The sequence below is a fragment of the Durotheca rogersii genome, assembly GCF_024521655.1.
Source record: "Durotheca rogersii strain YMJ 92031201 chromosome Unknown GGS23scaffold_26, whole genome shotgun sequence".
NCBI lineage: Eukaryota > Fungi > Ascomycota > Sordariomycetes > Xylariales > Xylariaceae > Durotheca > Durotheca rogersii.
Window position 1 is genome coordinate 399761 of NW_026251257.1, and position 20508 is coordinate 420268.

General features: G+C 58.8%; 4 protein-coding genes across 4 annotated transcripts; 1 reads left to right on the forward strand and 3 right to left on the reverse strand.

Moving 5' to 3' along the window:
- The first annotated feature begins 3164 nt into the window (after window positions 1-3164).
- Window positions 3165-5068, forward strand: GGS23DRAFT_250103 (uncharacterized protein). Its single transcript, XM_051512257.1, has 3 exons — window positions 3165-3524; window positions 3638-3828; window positions 3981-5068. Exons 1-3 carry the CDS (start codon window positions 3272-3274, stop codon window positions 4956-4958), a joined length of 1422 nt encoding a protein of 473 aa, XP_051368833.1. The 5' UTR covers window positions 3165-3271; the 3' UTR covers window positions 4959-5068.
- Window positions 5069-6351: 1283 nt separating this feature from the next.
- Window positions 6352-9408, reverse strand: GGS23DRAFT_614288 (uncharacterized protein; the record flags this gene model as incomplete). Its single annotated transcript, XM_051520639.1, has 5 exons — window positions 6352-6601; window positions 6733-7205; window positions 7509-7946; window positions 8185-8991; window positions 9176-9408. 5 exons carry the CDS (start codon window positions 9406-9408, stop codon window positions 6489-6491), a joined length of 2064 nt encoding a protein of 687 aa, XP_051368834.1. The 3' UTR covers window positions 6352-6488.
- Window positions 9409-10853: 1445 nt separating this feature from the next.
- On the reverse strand, window positions 10854-14820 carry GGS23DRAFT_582658 (glycoside hydrolase family 3 protein). The gene is made up of 6 exons (XM_051517241.1): window positions 14143-14820; window positions 14000-14082; window positions 13508-13915; window positions 13336-13439; window positions 12392-13261; window positions 10854-12265 (listed from the first exon to the last, which is right to left on the reverse strand). Exons 1-6 carry the CDS (start codon window positions 14408-14410, stop codon window positions 11350-11352), a joined length of 2649 nt encoding a protein of 882 aa, XP_051368835.1. The 5' UTR covers window positions 14411-14820; the 3' UTR covers window positions 10854-11349.
- A 1385-nt stretch (window positions 14821-16205) lies between these two features.
- Window positions 16206-19000, reverse strand: GGS23DRAFT_607102 (uncharacterized protein; the record flags this gene model as incomplete). The annotated part of the gene is made up of 4 exons (XM_051519994.1): window positions 16206-16507; window positions 16562-17508; window positions 18312-18884; window positions 18918-19000. The coding sequence occupies 4 exons, from the start codon at window positions 18998-19000 to the stop codon at window positions 16206-16208; spliced, it is 1905 nt and encodes a 634-aa protein (XP_051368836.1).
- Between the last annotated feature and the right edge of the window lie 1508 nt (window positions 19001-20508).

The window sequence follows — 20508 nt, forward strand, 5'->3', positions numbered from 1 at the left end:
GTCGAATTGCTTCCCACGACCGGTAGAGGCGACGGGGCCCTTCATGGAGGGGCGTCTCCGCCCGCTCGCGTAGTTGTGAAGATACGATAGCGTAATATCCTCTCACATGTGGAGGGATGCCCCGTAGGTAACAATGTTAATACGATCTGCATGCTTCGGACGTGCTCCTCTTCCTCCTGCTGATAACGGAGAGTTGCAGTTCGTCCCACTGTATGTGGAAAGAATGTTCGGGACCTCCTCGATTTGCTCGACTCAATCGGAACGGGACCCCGTAACCCCATACCACCCGCAACAGGCAAAGAGTCGCATGATCAATTTCCCAGGCAAGATGAAGAGAGAGAGAGAGAGAGAGAGAGAGACACGAAGCCAGAGGGAAAAAGTGTGTACACGTACGAGTATAGTTGGCAGAGACAGCGAGGGAAGGGTGTGAGGCGTCGCGACAAGCGTCGGGACCTGTCAGATGGCGGTGTGGGCGCACGTGCGGGAGACACGGGCTGTGATTCGCACAGGCAGGAGAAGAAGATAAATGAAGCTGAATCTGCTTACTGCCCGGCGGGCATCGCGGCCCCCTGGTCAATTGGGTTGGCATCTATACCGGGTCGGTTGAGGTGGTTGAAGGGAGACACGAAGGCGAGAGACTGGGCTGCTCCATGTTTCTGCTAGCTACCTTGGCTGGGGAGTGCCGGCATGTGGTAATACCATTGAATCGGGGCAACACGAGATCGGTGGTTATGTAATCGGGGTAACCCTGGGCGGCGAGGCTAGGTGCGTATCGGATACGTAATGCTCGGACCAATCAGCGCTGGACCCGCCCCGCACTGGCGCACCGAAAGGGGAACTGGCTCCATTGGCCAATCAGAGCACGTAGATAGGATACCTTCACACCTTAGGTAGAGGTACCTAAGAGGAGGTGGGGATATGCACGTACGCGTCATCCCTGCCCCGTTTGGTGCACGCCGTTACAGTTGTTGGCCGCAACGCGTCTCTGGAATCTGCGTGCTAATATATTCATACTACAGATAGTTACCTATGAGCAGAGATGCACGCACATGAAGGCCGTGTCCGTCAAGTCGTTCTGGGGAAATGCCCCCCGGCGATGGACAGGGTGGACGAGAAGGGGTTTACGTAAATAGATCCCGCAATGCCCGTGGGCATATGTGCATACATGCCTAGGCTAACTCGTAGATACCTAGATACCGTGTATATTACGCACATGCGTGCATAAGGAGAGGGAAATATGGGTCTGGAATTCATTCCGGGCGGGCCCCGAATTTCCCGTGTTAGACACCTCCTGCATATCAGCGAGAAGAGGCGGGGGAGAGTGGTGACGACGAAGATGTTTCTTTGTAGGTCGTCGATAAGGTAGGTAGGTAATTACTGACTGATTATACGTAGAAACAGGGCTATACCAAGTGGGACCAGCCGTGTATACCTGCCCACGGACAGCTAACCTGCTTTGCCTGTTGCAGTGGCCCCAGTCTTGCCCCGTATTGGCGGCGGGCTGAAGCCCCGAGGCGGCCATCCTCCAGGCCGGAGAGGGATATTTACTCTCTGTCTACTATATTCTATCGATATGTCGCGGTGTTGGCGTTCGCCGTCCAAGCTGATAGACGATACGGGGGCACTACCCACGCACCTCGTAGAACAACGTCGACGCCGAAACACCGACGGCAAGATGCCTGACGTAACGTAAGGCACGCACTGCACACGCAAGAGGCACCTCCTAAGGCAGGTAGCATGTAACATACATATACTATGTCCGTGTGTTAGAACCTATGATAAGGTGGTGCCGAAGGTAGCCTACTTGGCCCGGCGTGGGCGTCCTCGCTGTAGGGTCACCCAAGGCCGTTCCCGCTCTCGGTGCGGAATCCCAGCTTGCGCCTCCTCCGCGCTAACTGCAGACGACGGCACACCACTCTGGCCTCGCATACCTCCTAGGGCACCCCGTACGGGGGCTCCCCTTCTCGCGCCGCGCCCGCATCTAGATCGGGTCTGCGCTATGCCTCCTGGGAAACCTGCCCGCCGGGTCTTGACGAAGCTGGAAGGGGGCAGATGCCTTCTCGCTGTGCTAGCCGGGTTTGGTTGTGTGGATATGAGTCAATGGCAATTTCTCGCGCCAGCACCGTGCTACCGGGAGGACCATTTTATTTCTGTCTTGTTTCTCTCCCCTCCACACTCCGTTAGTTGTAATAATAAAGGCAAGATTATTAGTGCTACGTGACAACCTACAACCTGAGAGCGAACGGCAGGGTGAGAGCCTTGTACACGCATATTTGTGTTGTGCTTATATGCTTGTGCCAGGTAGGTAGTGTTATGTAGGTAGGTATGATTATGCCCGTATGCAGCCTGTCACGGCGGAGGGTAGGCTATATCGAGCCGCGTGCTATAGGGGACGAATCCATGGCGTGCATACAATATGTGCATGCATGCCTTGGGTACCTTAGGTACCTACATCCTGAAGTACCTGTATTACATACTGAGTACATGCATACTCCCGCTTCGGTACATAGGTACCTTTCGCGCTGCTACCTGTAGGTACCCTGCCTTGTAGCCTGTAGGTGGGCAACACGTACCCAAGGTAGCAGTATGGAAGGTAGTAGTAGGTACCTGCCCTATGCTCTCCACCGAGGAAGGCAGGCAGGTATTACTTGTGCATCGTGAGACAGCCGAGAAGAGGCCTGAGCAGGTTCCCTTAGGTACCTACACCCCTTATCTTGCCCGCCGACAGACATGTATAACGTCATATGGGATTGCATGGGATTGCATAGGGGGGAGAGGACGCGGAAAGAGGCGGGCCAGGATAAAAGAACGAGGAGAGACGACGGTCTAAGCCAGAGAGATAGAGATAGAGAGATAGCTAGCTCCGAGTCCGCTCTCCACTATATTATTATTAGTAGGCTCCTGCTGCTGCTGCTACCGGCCGCTAGGCCAGACGAAACCGTCATCCTTCCCTACCACTTACACACTTCTTCTTCCCTACTCTACCTACTACCGCCCCTCGCTCGTTTTTTTTCTTGTTTCTTGTTTCTGCTTCAGCTCGCCTCTCCTGAGGACTAGAGGCTTTGGGAAAGCCCCCGACTGCACCGGCTAAACTCCCCTTTCGACGCCATCCCGGCTTGCGAATAGACACAGTCGTCGCCAGCAACACGCGGCCGTGCTTGGTGCCGTTTCTTCTTCTTCATCCTCCTCTCCTGGTCGAGCACGCATTTCCGCACCCGTGCCACGCCAGGCCACAGCGGCCTCCGACCGCCGTGGCGCACCCCGTCCGAGTATGAAGTACGGAGAACACTTCGAAGCGGAATCTGTGCCGGGCTGGAGTCTACACAACATCGACTACAACTCGCTCAAATACCAGATCAAGGCCCACACCAGCAAAGACCAGGCCACCGCCATTGCCATCCCGGGACAGCAGGACTACGCCCTCAAGCGGTTCGAGGATGCCTTCTACCACGAACTCTGCGACCAGCACAGCCGCGTCGGACTATTCGTCTCGAGCAAAGCCGACGAGATCTCGAGACGCCTCCGTACGATTTCCTCCTCCTTTTCTTTTACGTCATTTTTTTAAACTTTTTTTTTTTTTTTGGTTTTCCTTCGCCACCACCAGCTAACCTGGCACCACACCATCTTTTGTCACCAGACCATCTCTCCAGCTTAGCGCACCGACTGCTCCTGCGATGCAACCAAGTCGGCGAGGTGTCCGCCAAGCGGCAGCGACGGCTCGTCAAGTACGCCTTGCAGATCGAGGAGTGCGATGAGGACGTGAAGGCGTTGAGCCGATTCGTCGGTGCTCAGGTTACGGCCTTCCACAAGATCCTCAAGAAGTATAGGGTATGTGTGTATACTGCATCTCACACGCAACTTTCGGCGTTGCTATGGCCGCGAAACCCGGCGCGTTGCCGCCGTGTGACACCCGTGACACCCGTGACATCCCGTGCGTGCTAGGTGCTGACGTATTCCCGGCCGCCGGCGCCCGCGTGTAGAAATGGACCGGCTCGACAACCTTGAGCAGCCGGTTTAAGGAAAACGTTCTCTCCTCGCCCAAGAGCTTCACGAAGCGCGATTTCGCCCCCTTGCGGCTGCAGTACCGAGACCTTCTCGCCACCCTAGAGGCCGCGTCTCCCGAGTTGGCCACTCTCTTGCTCTCGAGCTCCGAGTGCCAGAAGGCGAAATCTCGATTGACGTCCCGCAGCACGAGCCGCCGATCCTCCCAGACCCAACCGCCAGACCCCCCGCCCATACCCGCGGCAGGGAGCTCGTCGGCCACGTACTGGAACGAGTACGAACACGGAAGCGAGGCCGGCGACAACGACGACGGAACCTACGCCATCTACATCGACCCGGACGCGAGCGTGACTATCCCTGGTTTTGTCTATATCAAATCCGTATTTACCGTTCCGATCGATATGGCACGGCACTGGCTGAAGGAGCGCCGCCAGTCGCCTCCGGCCGAGACGCGGTCGCTCCTCCACGACCGCGACGAGTTCGCCGACTATTCGAGCACCCGCCGCCATTCCGCCACCGCCACCGTAACCGACAACGAAGGGACTGAGGACGAGTATGCGTCGTCGCTTAACTCGAGCGTCGGCCGCCGGAAGCAGACCCCCTACTCGGCACTGCCGCCGACAGAGGAAGGTCAGGAGTACCAGCTAGCCCGGTACCGTGATATGATGATGGGAAGGGCGGCCGTGCTCGCCTTCCTCACATCCTTTATCCTTCTCATCATATCTGGGGTTCTGATAGCGACGGGCCGGCACAAGATGCGGCTCGAGGTCGACGCCGGCGTCGCCGTAGGATCCGTCACGAGCCTCTTCTGCGCCTGCATGGGACTGGGCGTCACCATATACCGTCAATTCCCCGTCGGCTGTATGTACACCATCACCGTCTGGGTCGCGTTCACGACCGCCTGCGTCCTCAACGGTATGCTGCTCGTGCTCGTCGTAGGCAGCAACGACTTGTGACGCCTCGAAACATGGTATCCTACCCACCAACCACCGACCAACAACATCGACATTTCCCTGCTCCCCTCCTTTTCCGGCCCTACCTTACATATAAAGTCGTCTAAATTTTCTAGGGATTTACTGAGTGGCGTTGGCGAAAGGGAAGGGCGCTCCAGCATAGAGAGACTGCTGGAACGCCATCGCATAAGCGAGACTGTGTGCCTTCGATGCACACGGTCTATGCATGCCTCACCAAAAATTACGGATTACCGTGAGGCTCGGGACAGCGGGGCCATGATTGGAAGAACGAGACCTTCGCAGGGTGCTATCTACTGTCGTATTCCGCTCTCGATAGAGCGCGACAGGGTCGTTATGCTTTGCCAACCTACTGTTTTATTTATACCTCTACACACAGCGGGCATTCGGGGAATTCTTTTTTTTCTTTCTTCTTTTCCTTCTCTCTTAGTATTTCCACACTCCGGGATATGATACCAATCATTGATTCAGGTCGTTCGCGAGGAGGTGTAGCACGTGGTGTGTCGCGCAACGCACCTAGGTTCGGTTTCGCTTATTGTTGGTTCGGCATACAGTGTACGGCACAGATTTCTCTTTTTTGGCCCCCCTTCCCCCAAACCCCGTGCGTATAGGTGTGTGGATTTGATGAGACTGCTGTTCGACTTATGTTAGGCAAAACCCTGCCGGTCGCGCCCCGTACGCGTACGCATAGATGAGGTGACAACGCTACCCCCCTTAGCCGATCGTAAATACCAAATTGAGAGGCGGGTCGGTCGATCGATCGATCGATCGACCGAGCTAGCATGATGATGCCTACGAGACTCATCGTGCGGGGTGTTTGCTGCAATGCTGCCGCCGTGAACAATTGAGCGTAGTAACACGTACGTTAAAGATGAGATAAGGAACTACGCGTATTGACGGTGAGAGAAAGAGAGGAGGGGGGGTGACAAGAGAGAGAAGACAAAGAGATAGGATAGTCATGGATGAGGTCAGATATTTTAGTTAGCCAGGTCTGGCCGCTATCGGGATCTTCGAGGAATGGTTGAGCCGAGAATGTTGCGCGAGCGCATTGTCTTGCTAGGATGTGCGTGTAGGCATCCATGTGATGCGCGCAGTCGCTCCTCTGCCTCTGCGGCTCTCCGGGGAGGGGGTTCGATCTCGTCCGCGCCGACCTCGCCGTCTCACGTATTTTGCAGCCTCACGCCCCCAGCGCCGAGTAACGGGGGGTTTTCTCCGCGCCGGGCCCACTCGCACACCACATAACGGGGCTCACGAGACAACGGAGAACCGATCGCTGGCGAAGCCATTGCCGGCTTGAATTTGCCAGGAGGCTGCGAGATCTACCTATATAACCAATCTGCGCCCGTTCCTGTGCTAGGAACGTTCTAAGGAGAAACAACCTCCACGCCTGGACAGACCCCGGGAGCCCAGCCGCCGACGCTCCGCACGGGAAACCGGCGCAGGCCGCGGCGGCGCCGAAACACGTACCTGGCGGCCGCGGACCGTCTGCCTGCCTACAAACCTCCTGTGTCTTCACTACGGCCCGCCGCCGAAGCACGCGTGCAGCGGAGGCGGCACGATCGTCGCGCGCTGGAGGTAGCGCTCGCGGCTGATGCCGAGGCGCGCCTCGAGGCGGCGCATCATGGTCTCTGGGCCGGGGGGGAGGGCGCGGTCAGCAACCACGCTTCTTTCTTTCTTTGCTGGTATTCTCGCACTCGGTCCACGCTGCCTCTTCAGGGGTCCCGGGGGAAAGAAGGAAAGAAAGAAAAGAGAAACTCACCAGCGATGCCCCAGCGGAAGCTGAATATGCGCAGGGTCTCGAACTTGTCGGCGATGATGGCCTCGCACGCGGGGGCCTCGGCGGGGCAGACGCGGCCGAGGCCGGCGAGCGCCAGGATGACGAGGTAGCAGGTAGCGGGGGCGGGGGCGCAGAGGTAGGCGGGGGACGAGCGGTGGCGGTAGCGGCGGGGAGGCGGGGAGGAGGCGGCGACGCGGGCGTAGTCGCGGTTCAGCTTGCACAAGATGTCGGTCGACATCTTGCAGGCGAAGCGCAGGGCGGCGAGCGCGGTGGCGAGCTCCATGTCAGCGCTACGCGGCGGCGGCGCGGGGGACGCGGAGAAGGAGGAGGAGGAGGAAGAGGAAGAGGGCGCGCCGAAGCCGGGCGGCGAGGACAGCGACGACGACGCCGCCAGCGCGTCCGCCGGCGTCTGCTCCAGGATCGCCAGGTACGGCATGTAGAGCGTGAAGAGCGCGCTGCAGGCCTCCCCCCCGCGGTGTTAGAACCAAGGTGTGGCAGAGAGAGAGAGCGCGCGCGCGAGGTGCGGGATAGGTAGTGGAGGCCTCCATTCTACCGTTCGCCTCCCTCCTCCCTCTCCCCTTCATGCATGTGCGCGCGAGAAAGAGAGAAAGAGAGAAAGAGAGAAAGAGAGAAAGAGAGAAAGAGAGAAAGAGAGAAAGAGAGAAAGAGAGAAAGAGAGAAAGAGAGAAAGAGAGAAAGAGAGAAAGAGAGAGAAAACACCCCCCCCGCAAGGCAGAAGACGCGGCGTAGAGACGTACCTGACAAGCATGGCGAAGCAGTCGAGCGCGGCCTCCCAGTCGAGCGTGCGCTCGAGCAGCGCGAGGGTGGCGCGGCGGATCTCGCCGTCGAGCTCGGCGTAGGCGGCGGCGAGCGGCGCGCCGCCGGGCCGCCGGCCGCGCTCCTTGTCGATGCGCAGCGCGCGGTGGAACAGCGTCGACGCCTTGGCCGACAGCTGGAACGCGGCGAGGTCGGCGCCGCCTGCGCGCGCCCTCACGCTCAGCCGCGGGCGGCGCCGCGTCGGAGTCGGAGTCGGAGTCGGAGTCGCCGGGGAGCGCGGGGGAGCGGGGGGGGACGTCGAGCCGAGCGACCGGCGCGGTGGCGGCAGCGGTGGTGGTGTGTCCGGCAGGAGCGTGTCCCGGCTCGGGCTCTCGAGCAGGAAGGGCAGCCCCCGGACGGCTTCGTCCTGGTGGATGAACCTAGAGGGCGGCGGCGGGCGCTCGTGAGTTGTTACTTATCCTCGACGCGGCGGGGGAGGGGGAGTGTTAGGGGAACTTGTGTGAAAAGGAGGAGGCGGTCCCTGGGACTACACAGGGGCCGCTAATTTATAAGCTACGGGCAGAATAGTAGCGCTCCCCTCTAGATTACCCTTCGTGCTTGAATTCGAGACGGAAGGTGATTCAGTAGATAGGGAGGAGGTAGTCGACGCTCACTCACTGTTCAAGGATAAACATGCCCCACCAGAGACACCCATTCCGCTGCTGCTCCTCCCCTTCCTCCCCCTCCCCCTCCTCCTGCTCCTCCTCCTCCTCCCCCCCTGTCCCCACCCCCCCAGACCCCAGCGCGCACGCCGTCGCCCCGAGCCCCCTCCCCGCCAACCGGCCGGGCCCGACGCCGAGCGCGCGCGCCGTCGCGGCCGCGAGCCCGAGCGTGCGGTAGGCGGCGGCGGCGTCGCCGTGGCCGTACTCGTAGAGGGCGAGCAGCGCGGCCGCCTGGGCCGCCTCGACGCCCGGGTGCGGGTCCCCCGCGCACGCGACCAGCCGCGCGGCCAGCAGCCGCTTCACCGCGCGGTACGTCTCGTCGAAGACGGGCTGCTCGCCGGCGTCGGTCTCGCGCATCCGCGCGGCCAGCGCCATCGCCGCCGCCACGAGCGCCAGGTCCTTGGCCGCGAGCGCCGCCGCCGGGTGCGGGTCCGCGCTGCTGCCGCCGCCGCTGCCGCTGCCGAGCAGGTCCGCCGCCTGCCGCGCGAAGACGCCCGGGTGCACGACCGCGAACCACGGGTACACGCACGCGAAGTACGCGTCGGCGCCGGCGCGCCAGTCGCCCGGCGGCGGGCACCCGGGCCCGGCGCCGCTGGCGACGAGGGCCAGGATCTGCCCGGCCGTGACGCCCGAGAGCGGCTCGGCGCCGCGGAGCAGCACGTCGGCGGCCGGCGACCGCGGCTGGTAGATGAAGAACGGGGCGGCGCCCGCGGGGATCACGTTGTTCGCCGCGTCCCGGGCGTAGTAGCACCTGGCGCCCAGTCTGGAGCCGTCGTCGATAAGTTGCGGTGTCCTCGGTTAGCCTCCCTCGTCGCCTCGCGTCTAGGCTGTGTGCTACGGAAGAAGAAGGGGCTAGGTAGATAGATGAACGGGCAGGCAAGTAGCTCAGAAGACAGCGTAACAGGGCGGCGGTTAGGAAAGGGGGTGAGGGGGGGGGGGGGGAATACCTCTGACATCGGTTGCAGAAAGGGAGTTTCTTGTCGCATTTGCGCTTGGAGGCGCGGCACTTCTCGCACGCTCGAGGAGCCAGGCCGATGCCGAAGCTCGCCGCGGCGTCCACTGCGCCGAAGGCAAGGGGGCCCTCGAGGCAGTGCCGTTTGGGTGACGGCCCCGACGAGCCACCCGACGTCGTCGTGTCCGACACGGGAGACGTTCTGGCGGAAACCTGCGCCATGTGCATCTCGAAAGCTTCGTTTAGTAACGCGGGTCGATCCGGCGAGCGTGGGGGTGCTGAGGGCGCACGTAGACAGACTGAGCGCACGCCGACGTATGGGAAGGGAACCTAAAAGTCTCTTATGCCCGGCGGCAAGTCAGGGGAGGGGAGAGAGGAGGGAGACGAGGGAGGGAAACGAGGGGGGGAGACGGGCCCGGATATAAGAGACGTCCCTGGCGACGGGGGTTACCTCCTCAATTACCATGTCTCGTTCTCACGTGCCGTTGACTGGCTGATTAGTCGGCGTGGTCACCGCTACCCAGGCGAGGCCGGTCGGCATCGGCGTGTAGAGAGATGGAATCCTCATAGCTCCGAGAGGTAGGTAATTCCATCGATCCGACGACTTCTCTCCTTCTCTCCGCGTCTGTCCCTCTGTTTCTCCCTCTCTCTCTCGACGTTCGTTGGCAATGTCCATTCTACCCCGAGCCGACTCCTCGCGACGGCTACGGTACGGCCTCGCTCAACCAAACGGCGCCTCGTAATCAGAAGACACCCGAAACCAGGCCTGGTGGTACCCCCACCCCAGCGTGCACGGGTGTGGTGAACGGACGTACAACGTATTATACTAGAGGTGAGGCTGAGAACATATGGCGCGGGGGGGCATGATGTTGAGCCTCGCACAAGGTGGCTTGCCAAGAGACGTAGGGACGGTTCGATGCTCACGAAGAGCTGAGGTTCGAGAGATCGCGGCCAGTCACTGGATCGATGCGAGTGCGATGGTACGCCCCCCCTGCACCCCCCCTCCCCGTTGTCTGGGTCCTGGGGGGAGGCTTCTCGCACCCGATTCGCTGGAAACTTCGCCTCTGGTGTGCCGGGATGCAGTTGTTGAGCAGTAGGCTTGTAGAAGAGCCGAGAGCGAGGACAGTTGAGAGGCGAGGGAAAAGCCCATGGACGAGATAGAACTTGCCTACGAGGCCAGCGAAGAAAAATTCCGACCCAATGAGACGGCGAGGCGTTCGTCAGTGGCGGGAGAACCCCATTTCGTATGGATCTGTTGCCAGACCGACGGTGCCTGTCAGACAATTTCGAGTGTGTGTGCGTGTCCGGGGTGTCAGTGTGTCTGGGGTGCTTACCGCTGCATAATCAACGGCTGTCAAGCTGAGGCTGACCTCCTCTACACAAACCACATGCCGGTTCATCCCCCCTTCGCCCTTTCGTCCTCCCCGTTGAGATATATTACGCACATCCCGACGCGTGTACGCGATATAATAAGCAACGCCCGTAGCCCTTCTTGCTTCTTGCTTCTCAGAAGGCAACGAGTCGGAGCAATCTACCATCCCCGTCTCTCTCACCACCAGTAAACGGCTCGGATCTGGAACGCCTCGTACCTCGCCGGGATCTGCCTCGATGCAGTAGTAGCTACCTTAGTAGTAGTAGTAGTAGTAGTAGTAGTAGTAGTAGTAGTAGTAGTAGGTAATAACAGCAACGTCATATCCCCCCGGGCTATCCGCCCGCATAAGCTTCTCTGTCGTGTCCTCCACAGGCCCCGGGACGACTCGGGTCTCCCCTCAAACCACTACCCTTCTAGAACAAGCAACCCGACCCAGATCAAGGCCGTCAGCTTAAAGATATATGTGTACCCATATATGCCTCCACGCACGCGCAGACGGTAAGCCTCACACCCCATCCACAAATTACACGGGGGTCCCCTATCCTCTTCTCTTGTCACCGACGCCGTACGCGCCGTCTCATTCATTCCCCCATCCTCCAAGGGGCTAGATCCACTACTTCCTACCTCCCCCCCCGTCCTCGTACCCTTCGATCGTGCGTGATATCATTATGTGCCTCATATTCCCTTCTTCCTCATCCGTACCTCTTTTATACATCCCGTCCATTAAACAATATCTCGTTTTAAGGGAAAAATAAAAGGACAACCAGAACCCCTTTTTGTAAACAATACCACGTCGTTCAAATCGTAAAAGTCCCATTCAGCGGCAGGTCACGGCTGCTGCCCCCGACGAACACCGTGTACTCGCCCCGGCGCAGGCGCCACTTCTGCGCGACCACGTCCCAGACGCTGAGGTCGCGCCGCGTCAGTTCGAAGCGCACCGTCGCTGCGTCCAACGCGTTTATGAACGGCTTCTCGAACCCGCGCAGCTGGCGGCGCACCCGCGGCGGCGGCGCCCCGCCCCCGTTCCCCTGCTCTTCCTCCTCCGCTGGCCGTTCCCCGTTCTCCGTGTCTGGCCCCGCTGGGATCGCTACGTACAGCTGTGCGACCTCGGCGCCGCCCACGTCGCCCGTGTTCCGCACCTCGGCTGTCGCCGTCGCTAGCACGTGCCACAGGTCAACGGGCCCTCCTTCGCGCGTCGCCCCCGTCGGGAAGGGCCCCGTGTCGGCGTCCGCCTGCGTCGCCACCCGCAGGTCCGCGTATGCGAACGTCGTGTACGACAGCCCGAAGCCAAAGGGGAAGCGCGGCTCGATCTCGAGCGCGTCGAAGCGGCGGTAGTCGAGCAGGAGGCCGTCGCCCTCGCCGTTGGCGCCCGCGGGTCCGGCGAAGTCTGACTGCGGGAACTGCTCGAACTGCCCCTCAGGCATGTCGGGCCCGCCGCGCCTCGCGCCGTAGTCCGACTCGTTCCGCGGTACCGTGTACGGCAGTTTTCCAGACGGGTTCGCGTCGCCGTAGAGCAGCGCGACGAGCGCATCGCCCGAGGCCTCGCCCGGCAGGTGCGCGAACAGCAGCGCCGTCACGTTCGGGTGGTCGATCCACCGGTCGACGAGCCGTACACCCGCATTGTGGAAGATGACGATGGTGTTGTTACACCGCGCCGCCACGTGTAGGATTAGCCCGTCAGTGTAGTCGTCGTGCAGGCCCGGCCGGTCATACCTTTTTTTTTTCCTCAGTTTGCGATCTGTAAGGCGAGATACTGAGAAAGGGGGAAGAAACGAGAGAGAAACAGAAATACGAGTCTCGACAGCAATACTGGAAATTAACGAGAAGATCCACACTCACCCTTCTGATGCAAACGCGTTGACAAGTACAAGACACGCCTCGGACGGAGCGGCGACGTCCGGGTCCGGGGTGCCAAAGTCCCAAAAGAGGGCGGTGCGGTCGGCGCGGGCGCGGGCAGCGAGCGCGTCGAAAGGGGCGCTGAGTGTGGCGGGAGTGACAGCGCCGGAGCCGCCGCCGCACAGCAACGTGCCGTTGGGGGCGACCTGGGAGAAGTCGGCGCGATGGTAGTCGCCGCCGAAGCCGGCGCGCGTGTCGCGGCCGAGGTACGACGACTCGCCGCCAAAAGTCCACGCGGCGACACCACCGTCCGACTCGTAGCTCCACTGGTCCGGCGCCTTGGCCGAGTACCCGAACAGCGAGAGCATGCGCGGCGGCGGGTCGCGCCGCAGCGGCAGCGCGCCCCGCGCGTTTTTGAGAAGTACGTGGCCCTCGACCGCCCCATCAAGCAGCACCCGCTGCGACGACACGTCCCGCGCGTCGACGACCGCGTGCGGTCGTGTCAGGTCCGCTGGCATCCCGACACCGGGTGCTGGAAAGCCCTGATCCTGGCCCATGCGGTACCATGAGGCGATGATGCGCGTCGCCATATCGTCGAGGCGCTCGGCGGGAAGCGAGCTGTTGCGGACAGCCTCGACGAGCCGGTCGCCCCAGAGCCTCGAGTTGGGCATGACCATGTCCATGCCGGCCTGGGCTGAGGCGACGCCGGCGTGCAGCGCGTCCCAGTCGGACGTGACGGCGCCCTGGAAGCCGAGTTCCGTCTTGAGGAGACCGTTCTGGGCCTTGCTGTTGGCACACCCGTACGAGTTATTGACCCGGTTGTACGAGCACATGATGTTCCCGGTGCCGGCTCGGATGGCGTCTTGGAAGGGCCTGGCGCGTAGTTTGCAAGTCAGAGAGATACTCGTCAACGTGCTTTGCTTGATAGAACGGCGCGTTTGACTCACCATAGGTAGAGCTCGTGCATAGTCCTGTCGTCGATATTAGAAGAAACGGCTTCGACGCCGTTACCCGGCTGTCGATTTGTCTCCTGCTCGTTGCCGATAAAATGCTAAGGGCCTAGTCAGCCGGATTCTCCTTTAAGCCACGAGAGGCATACGTATCGCGCGCGTGCCGTACCTTTGTACTCGTAATAACTCCTCGCGACTGGATCCCTTGCACGGTCTCGGACGCGAGAACGCCGCATAGATAGGGGTCAGGCGAAAAGCCCTCCCAGTTGCGGCCGCCGCGCGGTACCCGGCCGAGAGGCCCTACGACTGGGCCGAGAGCTATATGAACCCCCTTGACTCTAAATTCGAGGCCCATGCTCTCTGCACGACTTCGTGCCAAGGCCCTGTTCCAGCTAGCACCGACGTGGATGCCGCTCGGGTATCCGCTGACGAAATCGGTGGCGCGCACCCCTTGGCCGGCGTCGTTGAGGCAGAGGCCTGAGAAATTCATGCGAGGGATGGCGGCGATATTGCCGGAGCAGCCGTTCAGGGTCCCGGAGCTCCCGGTCGACGAGAAGATGCCCGAGGCAAGGCCAGCCTAGACCGCCTTAGCTTTGCTCGCCGTGTTTTGCTCGCCATGTATGGATGCATGATAGGACATAATTTGTAAGCAATCACCTACCTTCTCCTCGATTGTGAGTTGTCTCACAAAGGTGACAGCTTTGTTATAGGCATCAGCCCACGGCCCGACCCCGGTCATGGCAGCTGACACGCGCATGAGAGATTAGTAGGTTCTGCGCGTCGTTTTGCCAGGTGTGGACTCACGGGAGGGATAGACCGGCTCAGACTGGCCGTAAAAGAAGGTATCATCGGTGATGAGCTCCGGGCCGTTCCCGGCCGGGCCGGCCTCTGTGGTGGCACCGCCTCGATTGCGCAGGGCGAGAAGCCCGAGCAGGCAAAGCAGGGGCAGTATCGAGAGACCGATAACGAGGGCTCCGCCCCGCTTCGTATCCAGGATGGGGAAGCGCTGCCTCAGCCCACCCAGGCAGGTAGAGGATTCTGGCGCCGCCACGTGCTGGCTCTGCTTTGCCATGGTGGTGGCGTTTCATGGGCATGGACGTACAGAGAAGAGGGTACCTATCGTGGCTAGCGTTCTTTCCAAGAGACGCGATATCGAGGACGCTCTGCAACGGCCGGGGTCGAGCAAGCCGCGTAGAGTAAAGACCAGGCGTGATATCTATCCAAGATCAATCAAATCAATGGGTGTTGGATAGGAACGACGAGAGTGGGGTAGAGAGAGTGTGCGAGGTAGAAAGAGAGAGAGAGAGAGAGAGGGAGAGAGAAGACAGCGAGCGTGTGATGGCAGTGGTGAGGTTGTCCAGCGTTAAGTTTCGACGTGCCGACGCCGACGATGTCCTGATATCATGACATCCTGTACCGATTGTAGTGCTTGGGTCATAGGTACCTGAGATGGTTTATTCCACCCCCCTCTGTGTTTGTTTCGCTGGTTGCCGGGCGATCGCTCGTTGGCGCCGGTTCGTGGTTGGCCAACCCGCTAAACTGCCCGCCGTCTAGACTCCATCAGGTTAGCACTATCTATAATAGGAGGTACCTCGTGGCAGATCCGCCTCCGGTCTGTACATGCAGCCCTACTAACCCTCTTTGGCACTATACGTGTAGGTACCTAACCTATCAGGTACCTAGGTAAGTACAAGCTACCTAGAGGTACGTACACATTATGGCGTGTACTGCATACTACCTTAAGTACCTACCTGCTCTTAGAGGTCCTCCTCTAGTAGGCATATACTGAGTGCCTTAGGTGCCTGGCTAGGAGGTACCTAGGTAGGAGGTAGGTACCTGTAGGCATTATTCTCTGATATTTATACGGTACAGAAGCACTAGAACGAGACAGGTGATGAGGTATCGAAGACGTGATGTGCCTACCAGGTAGACAGGGTTAGGTAGGTACCTAGGTACCTGAGCTATCGTCTGCCACGTGGCTACCATCTGCCTATTCGCATACACACGCTTATGCATGCTGCATGCATGTACCGACACATGCACCTACGTAGGCCGCCGGTTGGGATCCAGCCAATGGCATATTGTATATTCGGTTCCCAAGACAAGGAGCAACTCCGCCAGGCGTCGGGTGCGCCAACGACTACACAAGCCAGCAGGTCCGTTTCTTAACCAGTTCGAAGAACAAGTCGACATCCACCGACATCTTGGCGGGGGCAACTTATACCTACCAGTGTAAGTACCTAGGTACAGCTGCCCAGATACCTAGGTAGAATCCCGGGACTTGAACTGCGAATGCCAGCCTCTATCTAGGTAACATTCGCCATTACAGCCCCCCGGCCAAGCTCTCATTGCCGTAAATCAGGGAGGCGTCTCGCACCCCTCCGACACATGGGGACATAATACCTAGCAGCGCAATCGCAGCATGAAACAGCCCCGGTTAGACAGGTTGCTTTACCTACTTCAGAGGATAGCAATGCCCAAGTAGGCACGTCGCGACAGGTTCACTGTTAGCTCAGCTCGGCGCACCCGAGGATCGATTTATCTAGGCCATGACTGTCCCAGAGAAAGCCTACACCATTTTAACCACGCCGCCACCCGCCACTTTAAAATTGGTCACGAACCGCTATAGATATGGTCAGTAGGAAGTCTTCCCATCAAATACGAGCTTCTTTTTTTCTTTCGGCTTTGATCGGATGCGTATTTCTAAAGATAGGTATTGCCGATTAAAAGCAGCGGTAAATATAAATAATATTTAGGTATCATCTATGAATCGCTACCAAATCAACACGAGTAAACATCAACTGGGCGTTGTTGATCCCTTTACGGGATATCCGCTAACGATTCAAATGATCAATAGCCGCTTAATATCACGTTAAACCCCGTCGTCTTGTAGCAAGTTGCTGGCTAGGGTTTCGCAGGGGGTTCGACGTAGACCAATGATCGTAACCATAGCTAGGATCTCTAGCTTCCTCGCCGTTGATATAATATGACTCCCGCGCGCGGCTTTCCTGCATGTTGGAACCTCGTCCTGCAGCGGGTTGCTGGCTGGGGTTTCGCTGAGGGTTCGACAGAGGCCAATAACCGTAACCGTGGCCAGGATTTCTGGCTTCCTCGCTGCTGCTGTAATACGACTCCCGTGCGCGGCTTTCTCGCATGTTAGAGTCTCGTCCTGCAGCGGGTTGCTGGCTAAGGTTTCGCTGGGGGTCCGACGTAGACCAATAACCGTAACCGTGGCCGGGATTTCCGGCTTCTTCGCCGTTGCTGTAATACGACTCCTGTACGCGGCTTTCCTGCATGTTGTTGAAGCCGGGACGATGAGTCAGATTATGCACTTGTCTCGGCGGAGCGAGTGTGGGGCGTCCAGAGAGGCCGTATAGATTATTATACGGGGGAGCGTCGGATGTACGCTGACGTTTCTCCGTCGGCGGTGGGAGGATATCGTATTCTTGTTGCCAATACGGGGGTTGGCTCACCCGACGAGCCATCGGTTGAGATTCGGGCAGAAGACTTACGCCAACCGACTGAGATCGCCTGTGGACGCCGCCTCCACCATTAGTCCTCCGTTTCAACGGCGCTTTAGCTCCGGAAGGCCCCGACGCTTCCGTGGGGATATTGGGGAGTATTTCGATGTCGGGAATCTGTGTCATGCCGGTCTCCTCCATCTCTTGTTTGAGGCGAGCTACAATCTCTTCTATCTCGGCTGTGCTGTATCCACTGCCGCACTTGCTACGTAGCCACTCTGGCACAGCGGTACCGTTCAGCATAGCACTGTCCTGCATGTCGTCGTCCTCGTCATCACTGTCGCCAGGGTGGGGGCGCTTCCTGTTGGATTTCTCCTGGACTCGATTCTGCTCTCGCTTTCTCATGGACAGGGACCAATCTTGGACGACACCGGGTTGCCCTGTCCGCTTATTGTCATCACTCCATTTTTGGACGCGACGGATCTGCTCTTGCACCAGATCACATTGCACTTTGGCCCATTCGTGGGCGTTGCGATACCGACTGCGCTGGTAGTGTTTGCGACAAAAATAAACCCACACGTGGCTAGGTATGCTTCGAGTACAGGTCTTGTTCCGGCCGAAAATGTGAGAGATGGCCTTCCGGAGTTGGGAACCAGTGTCACATTTTGCCTGGTACCGGCAAGAAATTTCCGTGGACTCCGGAGTCTGGCTAGCTTGAGTCGGTGAAGAGGGCGTCATATCCATTGCGTAATTTGCTAGTGGCAGGCCGGGATTCAGGGACGGCGACGGTGTCATATGGAGGGGAGGGGGAAGAGGAGGAAGAGGGGGAAGAGGAAGAAATTCCCGTTGGGTTAAATTAGCTCTGGCGATAACCGGGGCAGAGATGGCTCTCTTGTGTGCCCTGGTCGAGTCAATGGATAGGTGATATAGTTCGAGCTTCGTATCCCTCGCGCTGAAATAGTGTTAGCTGTTGAGACGTGAGAGTCCTCCCGACAAAGGGAACAAATCCGGCACAATCCGACTGACAGAGGCGAGAGGGGGGGGAGACGAATGGTGTTTTCAAGAGATTGGGCAGCCAACCTTTTGAGCGACTCATACTGAGGGAATTGGGACTGGTCTGGTCTGGCATTGGACGTAAGTGACTGCGCTATTTCGGCACACAACCAGGAACAATCACGCGTGGGGCGACCAAGCAGCATGAGTATGAGTAGGATCAAATGAGAAAATGAAGTCCAAAAGACCTCAGGATGAGTTCTAGGTACAGCGGGACAATTGATTGGATGTGATAACGGGCGGTGTACCTGATGGCGGGTGACCGACTAGTCAGGGGGAAATAACAGCAAACCACAGCACTAGCTGGGAGGGACTGGGTGATTGGCGATGAACCGATGCTTTCAACTCATCCTGAACAATAGAAGCTACTCCAGGCCGAGTCTATCGGCCCAAGCAATCTGCTCTTGAATGGCTCCATGTGAATCCGTGGGCAAATGGGGACGTAAATGGGTTACTCACATGATTGTGTCTGGGTAGTTCGTTTGATTCGGCCTTGGCGCCCCCCTAGATATCAGCACGGCATCGGATGGAGAACCCGGCCGCATCGTCCCAGTCCTCGGAGGGTTCCAGGTTGTTAGCGGATATGCGATCCCTATGTTTCGCCTCTCGTGCGTATCGGAAGGCCGTATTTTAGGCATCGCAACGTCCGAACCGTCGAATTTGGTCTCGCGTGGTGCGTCGGGGAGGGTGCTGACGGGTTGTGACCCTCCGTTGGTAGATGTGGACGAGTCTCTCGAATGGGCATGGGATGGAGAGAGTGTCGAAGACTCATAAGAGTTTATGCTGCTGTCGCTGTCCGAGGGCTTGTGTCGTGGTGATTTGGGGCTGTTAGAATCTGGCGGCGACATACTATGCGATGTTGGCCGAGCCGGTGCTTGTGCGGGCCTTGTGTCTAGTGCGGGTGGTAGGGAGTATCCGTCGCCATCCCACGGCGTCCGGTTTCTACTTGGTGGTTTCATATCGCCCGCTGCTCTCGGCACCGCCTTCTGATAGGACGCGTCGGCCGAGGCGGAGGGACTTCCTGTCATCCCTCTCGTTGCCGAAGGACACGCTTCAATAGCGTACTCTACCCTTTCTGTCGGCCTTGCAGTCGCCCTCTCGTCCCCGCTCGCGACCGAGGACGAATTAAGCATCGAGGTAACGTCCATATTGTTTTACTGGCTAATGGGGCCAGTACGGGAATCATTAGCCCAGGCGAATGCCTTGAGCGTCGTGATTGGGGCACCTACCTATCAGGCCGGCGGAGGGGGTGGTGTTGTACGAGATCAAGGCTCGAGTGTAAATGGACGCGAAGGAACCACAGGGACCGCCAATGAAGCTCGGCTCCCAGACAACCGCCCGGGGACTCGAGGTAGGGAGATGTGAGGATGGCGGGGGAATTATCCAGCGCCCTTCGCTATACTGTAGGTGATAGAACGGTTGTGCCAAGGTCCACGTCACCAGCTGCTGCTCATCGCCAGGCGACGACGAGCTATCGAGGTAGCAAGCCGCTATGGTAGGAACCAGTTAGCGACCCGGAGACGGCGCTGGTTTCTGTTGTAGGGTGTGTCTAGCTCGTCGCTTCTCGATCTCTAGAGCTTAGGGCTTAAGACTTCGCGGTACAGAGTGGCGAACGGTAACGTCCTTGATTCTAGATGAAACCGGTCCAAAGAGAGAGATGGGGGGAGAGGGGGACCAGGCCTTTTAATGTCCAGAGAAAGCGCCACCGGGGCCTAGTTGGAATAAGAGAATTATTGAATAAGGAACTGCGGAACTAGCGACGGGTAGAAGACTCGTGCCCGAGGCCTCATCCGGTTGCGTGGCCGCTATACCGAGAATTGAGTTGAACCGAATTGTGAGGGGAAAAGGAAAGATACGAAGGCGCAACCGAAAACCTGGCCCCCCTTAGTATCGGAGTCTCTTCTGAGACGTCGAGGTAACTATAAACCCTATTCCCGCCATGTAATAGGATGCCAGCAGTAGGGAGGTCTTCCTGTCCGGTCAGTTTTATGCCCCGAGACGGATAAGATGGCAAGGCACCATCGAGGAGAGAGACGCCGGGGGTGTGGGTGAATACGTACATATCTGAGTAATAAGGTGAGTTAAGACGATATCCGAACCGAGGGATGGACGTGAAGAGAGAGGCTGTGTTGGTGTTATAGGGGCCAAAAGTAAGTGTGTGTGTGTGTGTGTGTGTGTGTGTGGGCTGTGAAGAAGCTTCGATCGGGGGGTCGAGAAGCACTACCTACGGTTGCCTCCGAACTAAGCCCAAGTTCCTAGATATCCTGAGTTGTTCACTAGCGAGAGGGCGTGGGTGGACGGAGGGAGGGATGGGAGACGTTCGCGGTGGCTAATAGATGAGAAGTATAGGGTGAAGGTACGGTCAAACTCGGGCAGAGTTCCCACTTGCTAGGGCTACACAGAGACTTCACGGCATGCATCGCGCTGTGCGCTGGTAAGGGTGTTCTGGTATACCGTAGACATTCCGCCTTCCGTATAGGGGGCCCCGGGTAACGGGTAGGCTTTCTGTGCGTAACTCCTCCACGTAGAGAGGGGGAGAGAGGGGGAGAGGGAGAGAGAGAGAGAAAGAGAGAAAGAGAAAGAGAGGAATCTCTACTATCGTTAAGGATTCCTCCTAGATCCGTACAGTCGCGGGGGGTTTGCCGGACACAGAGTG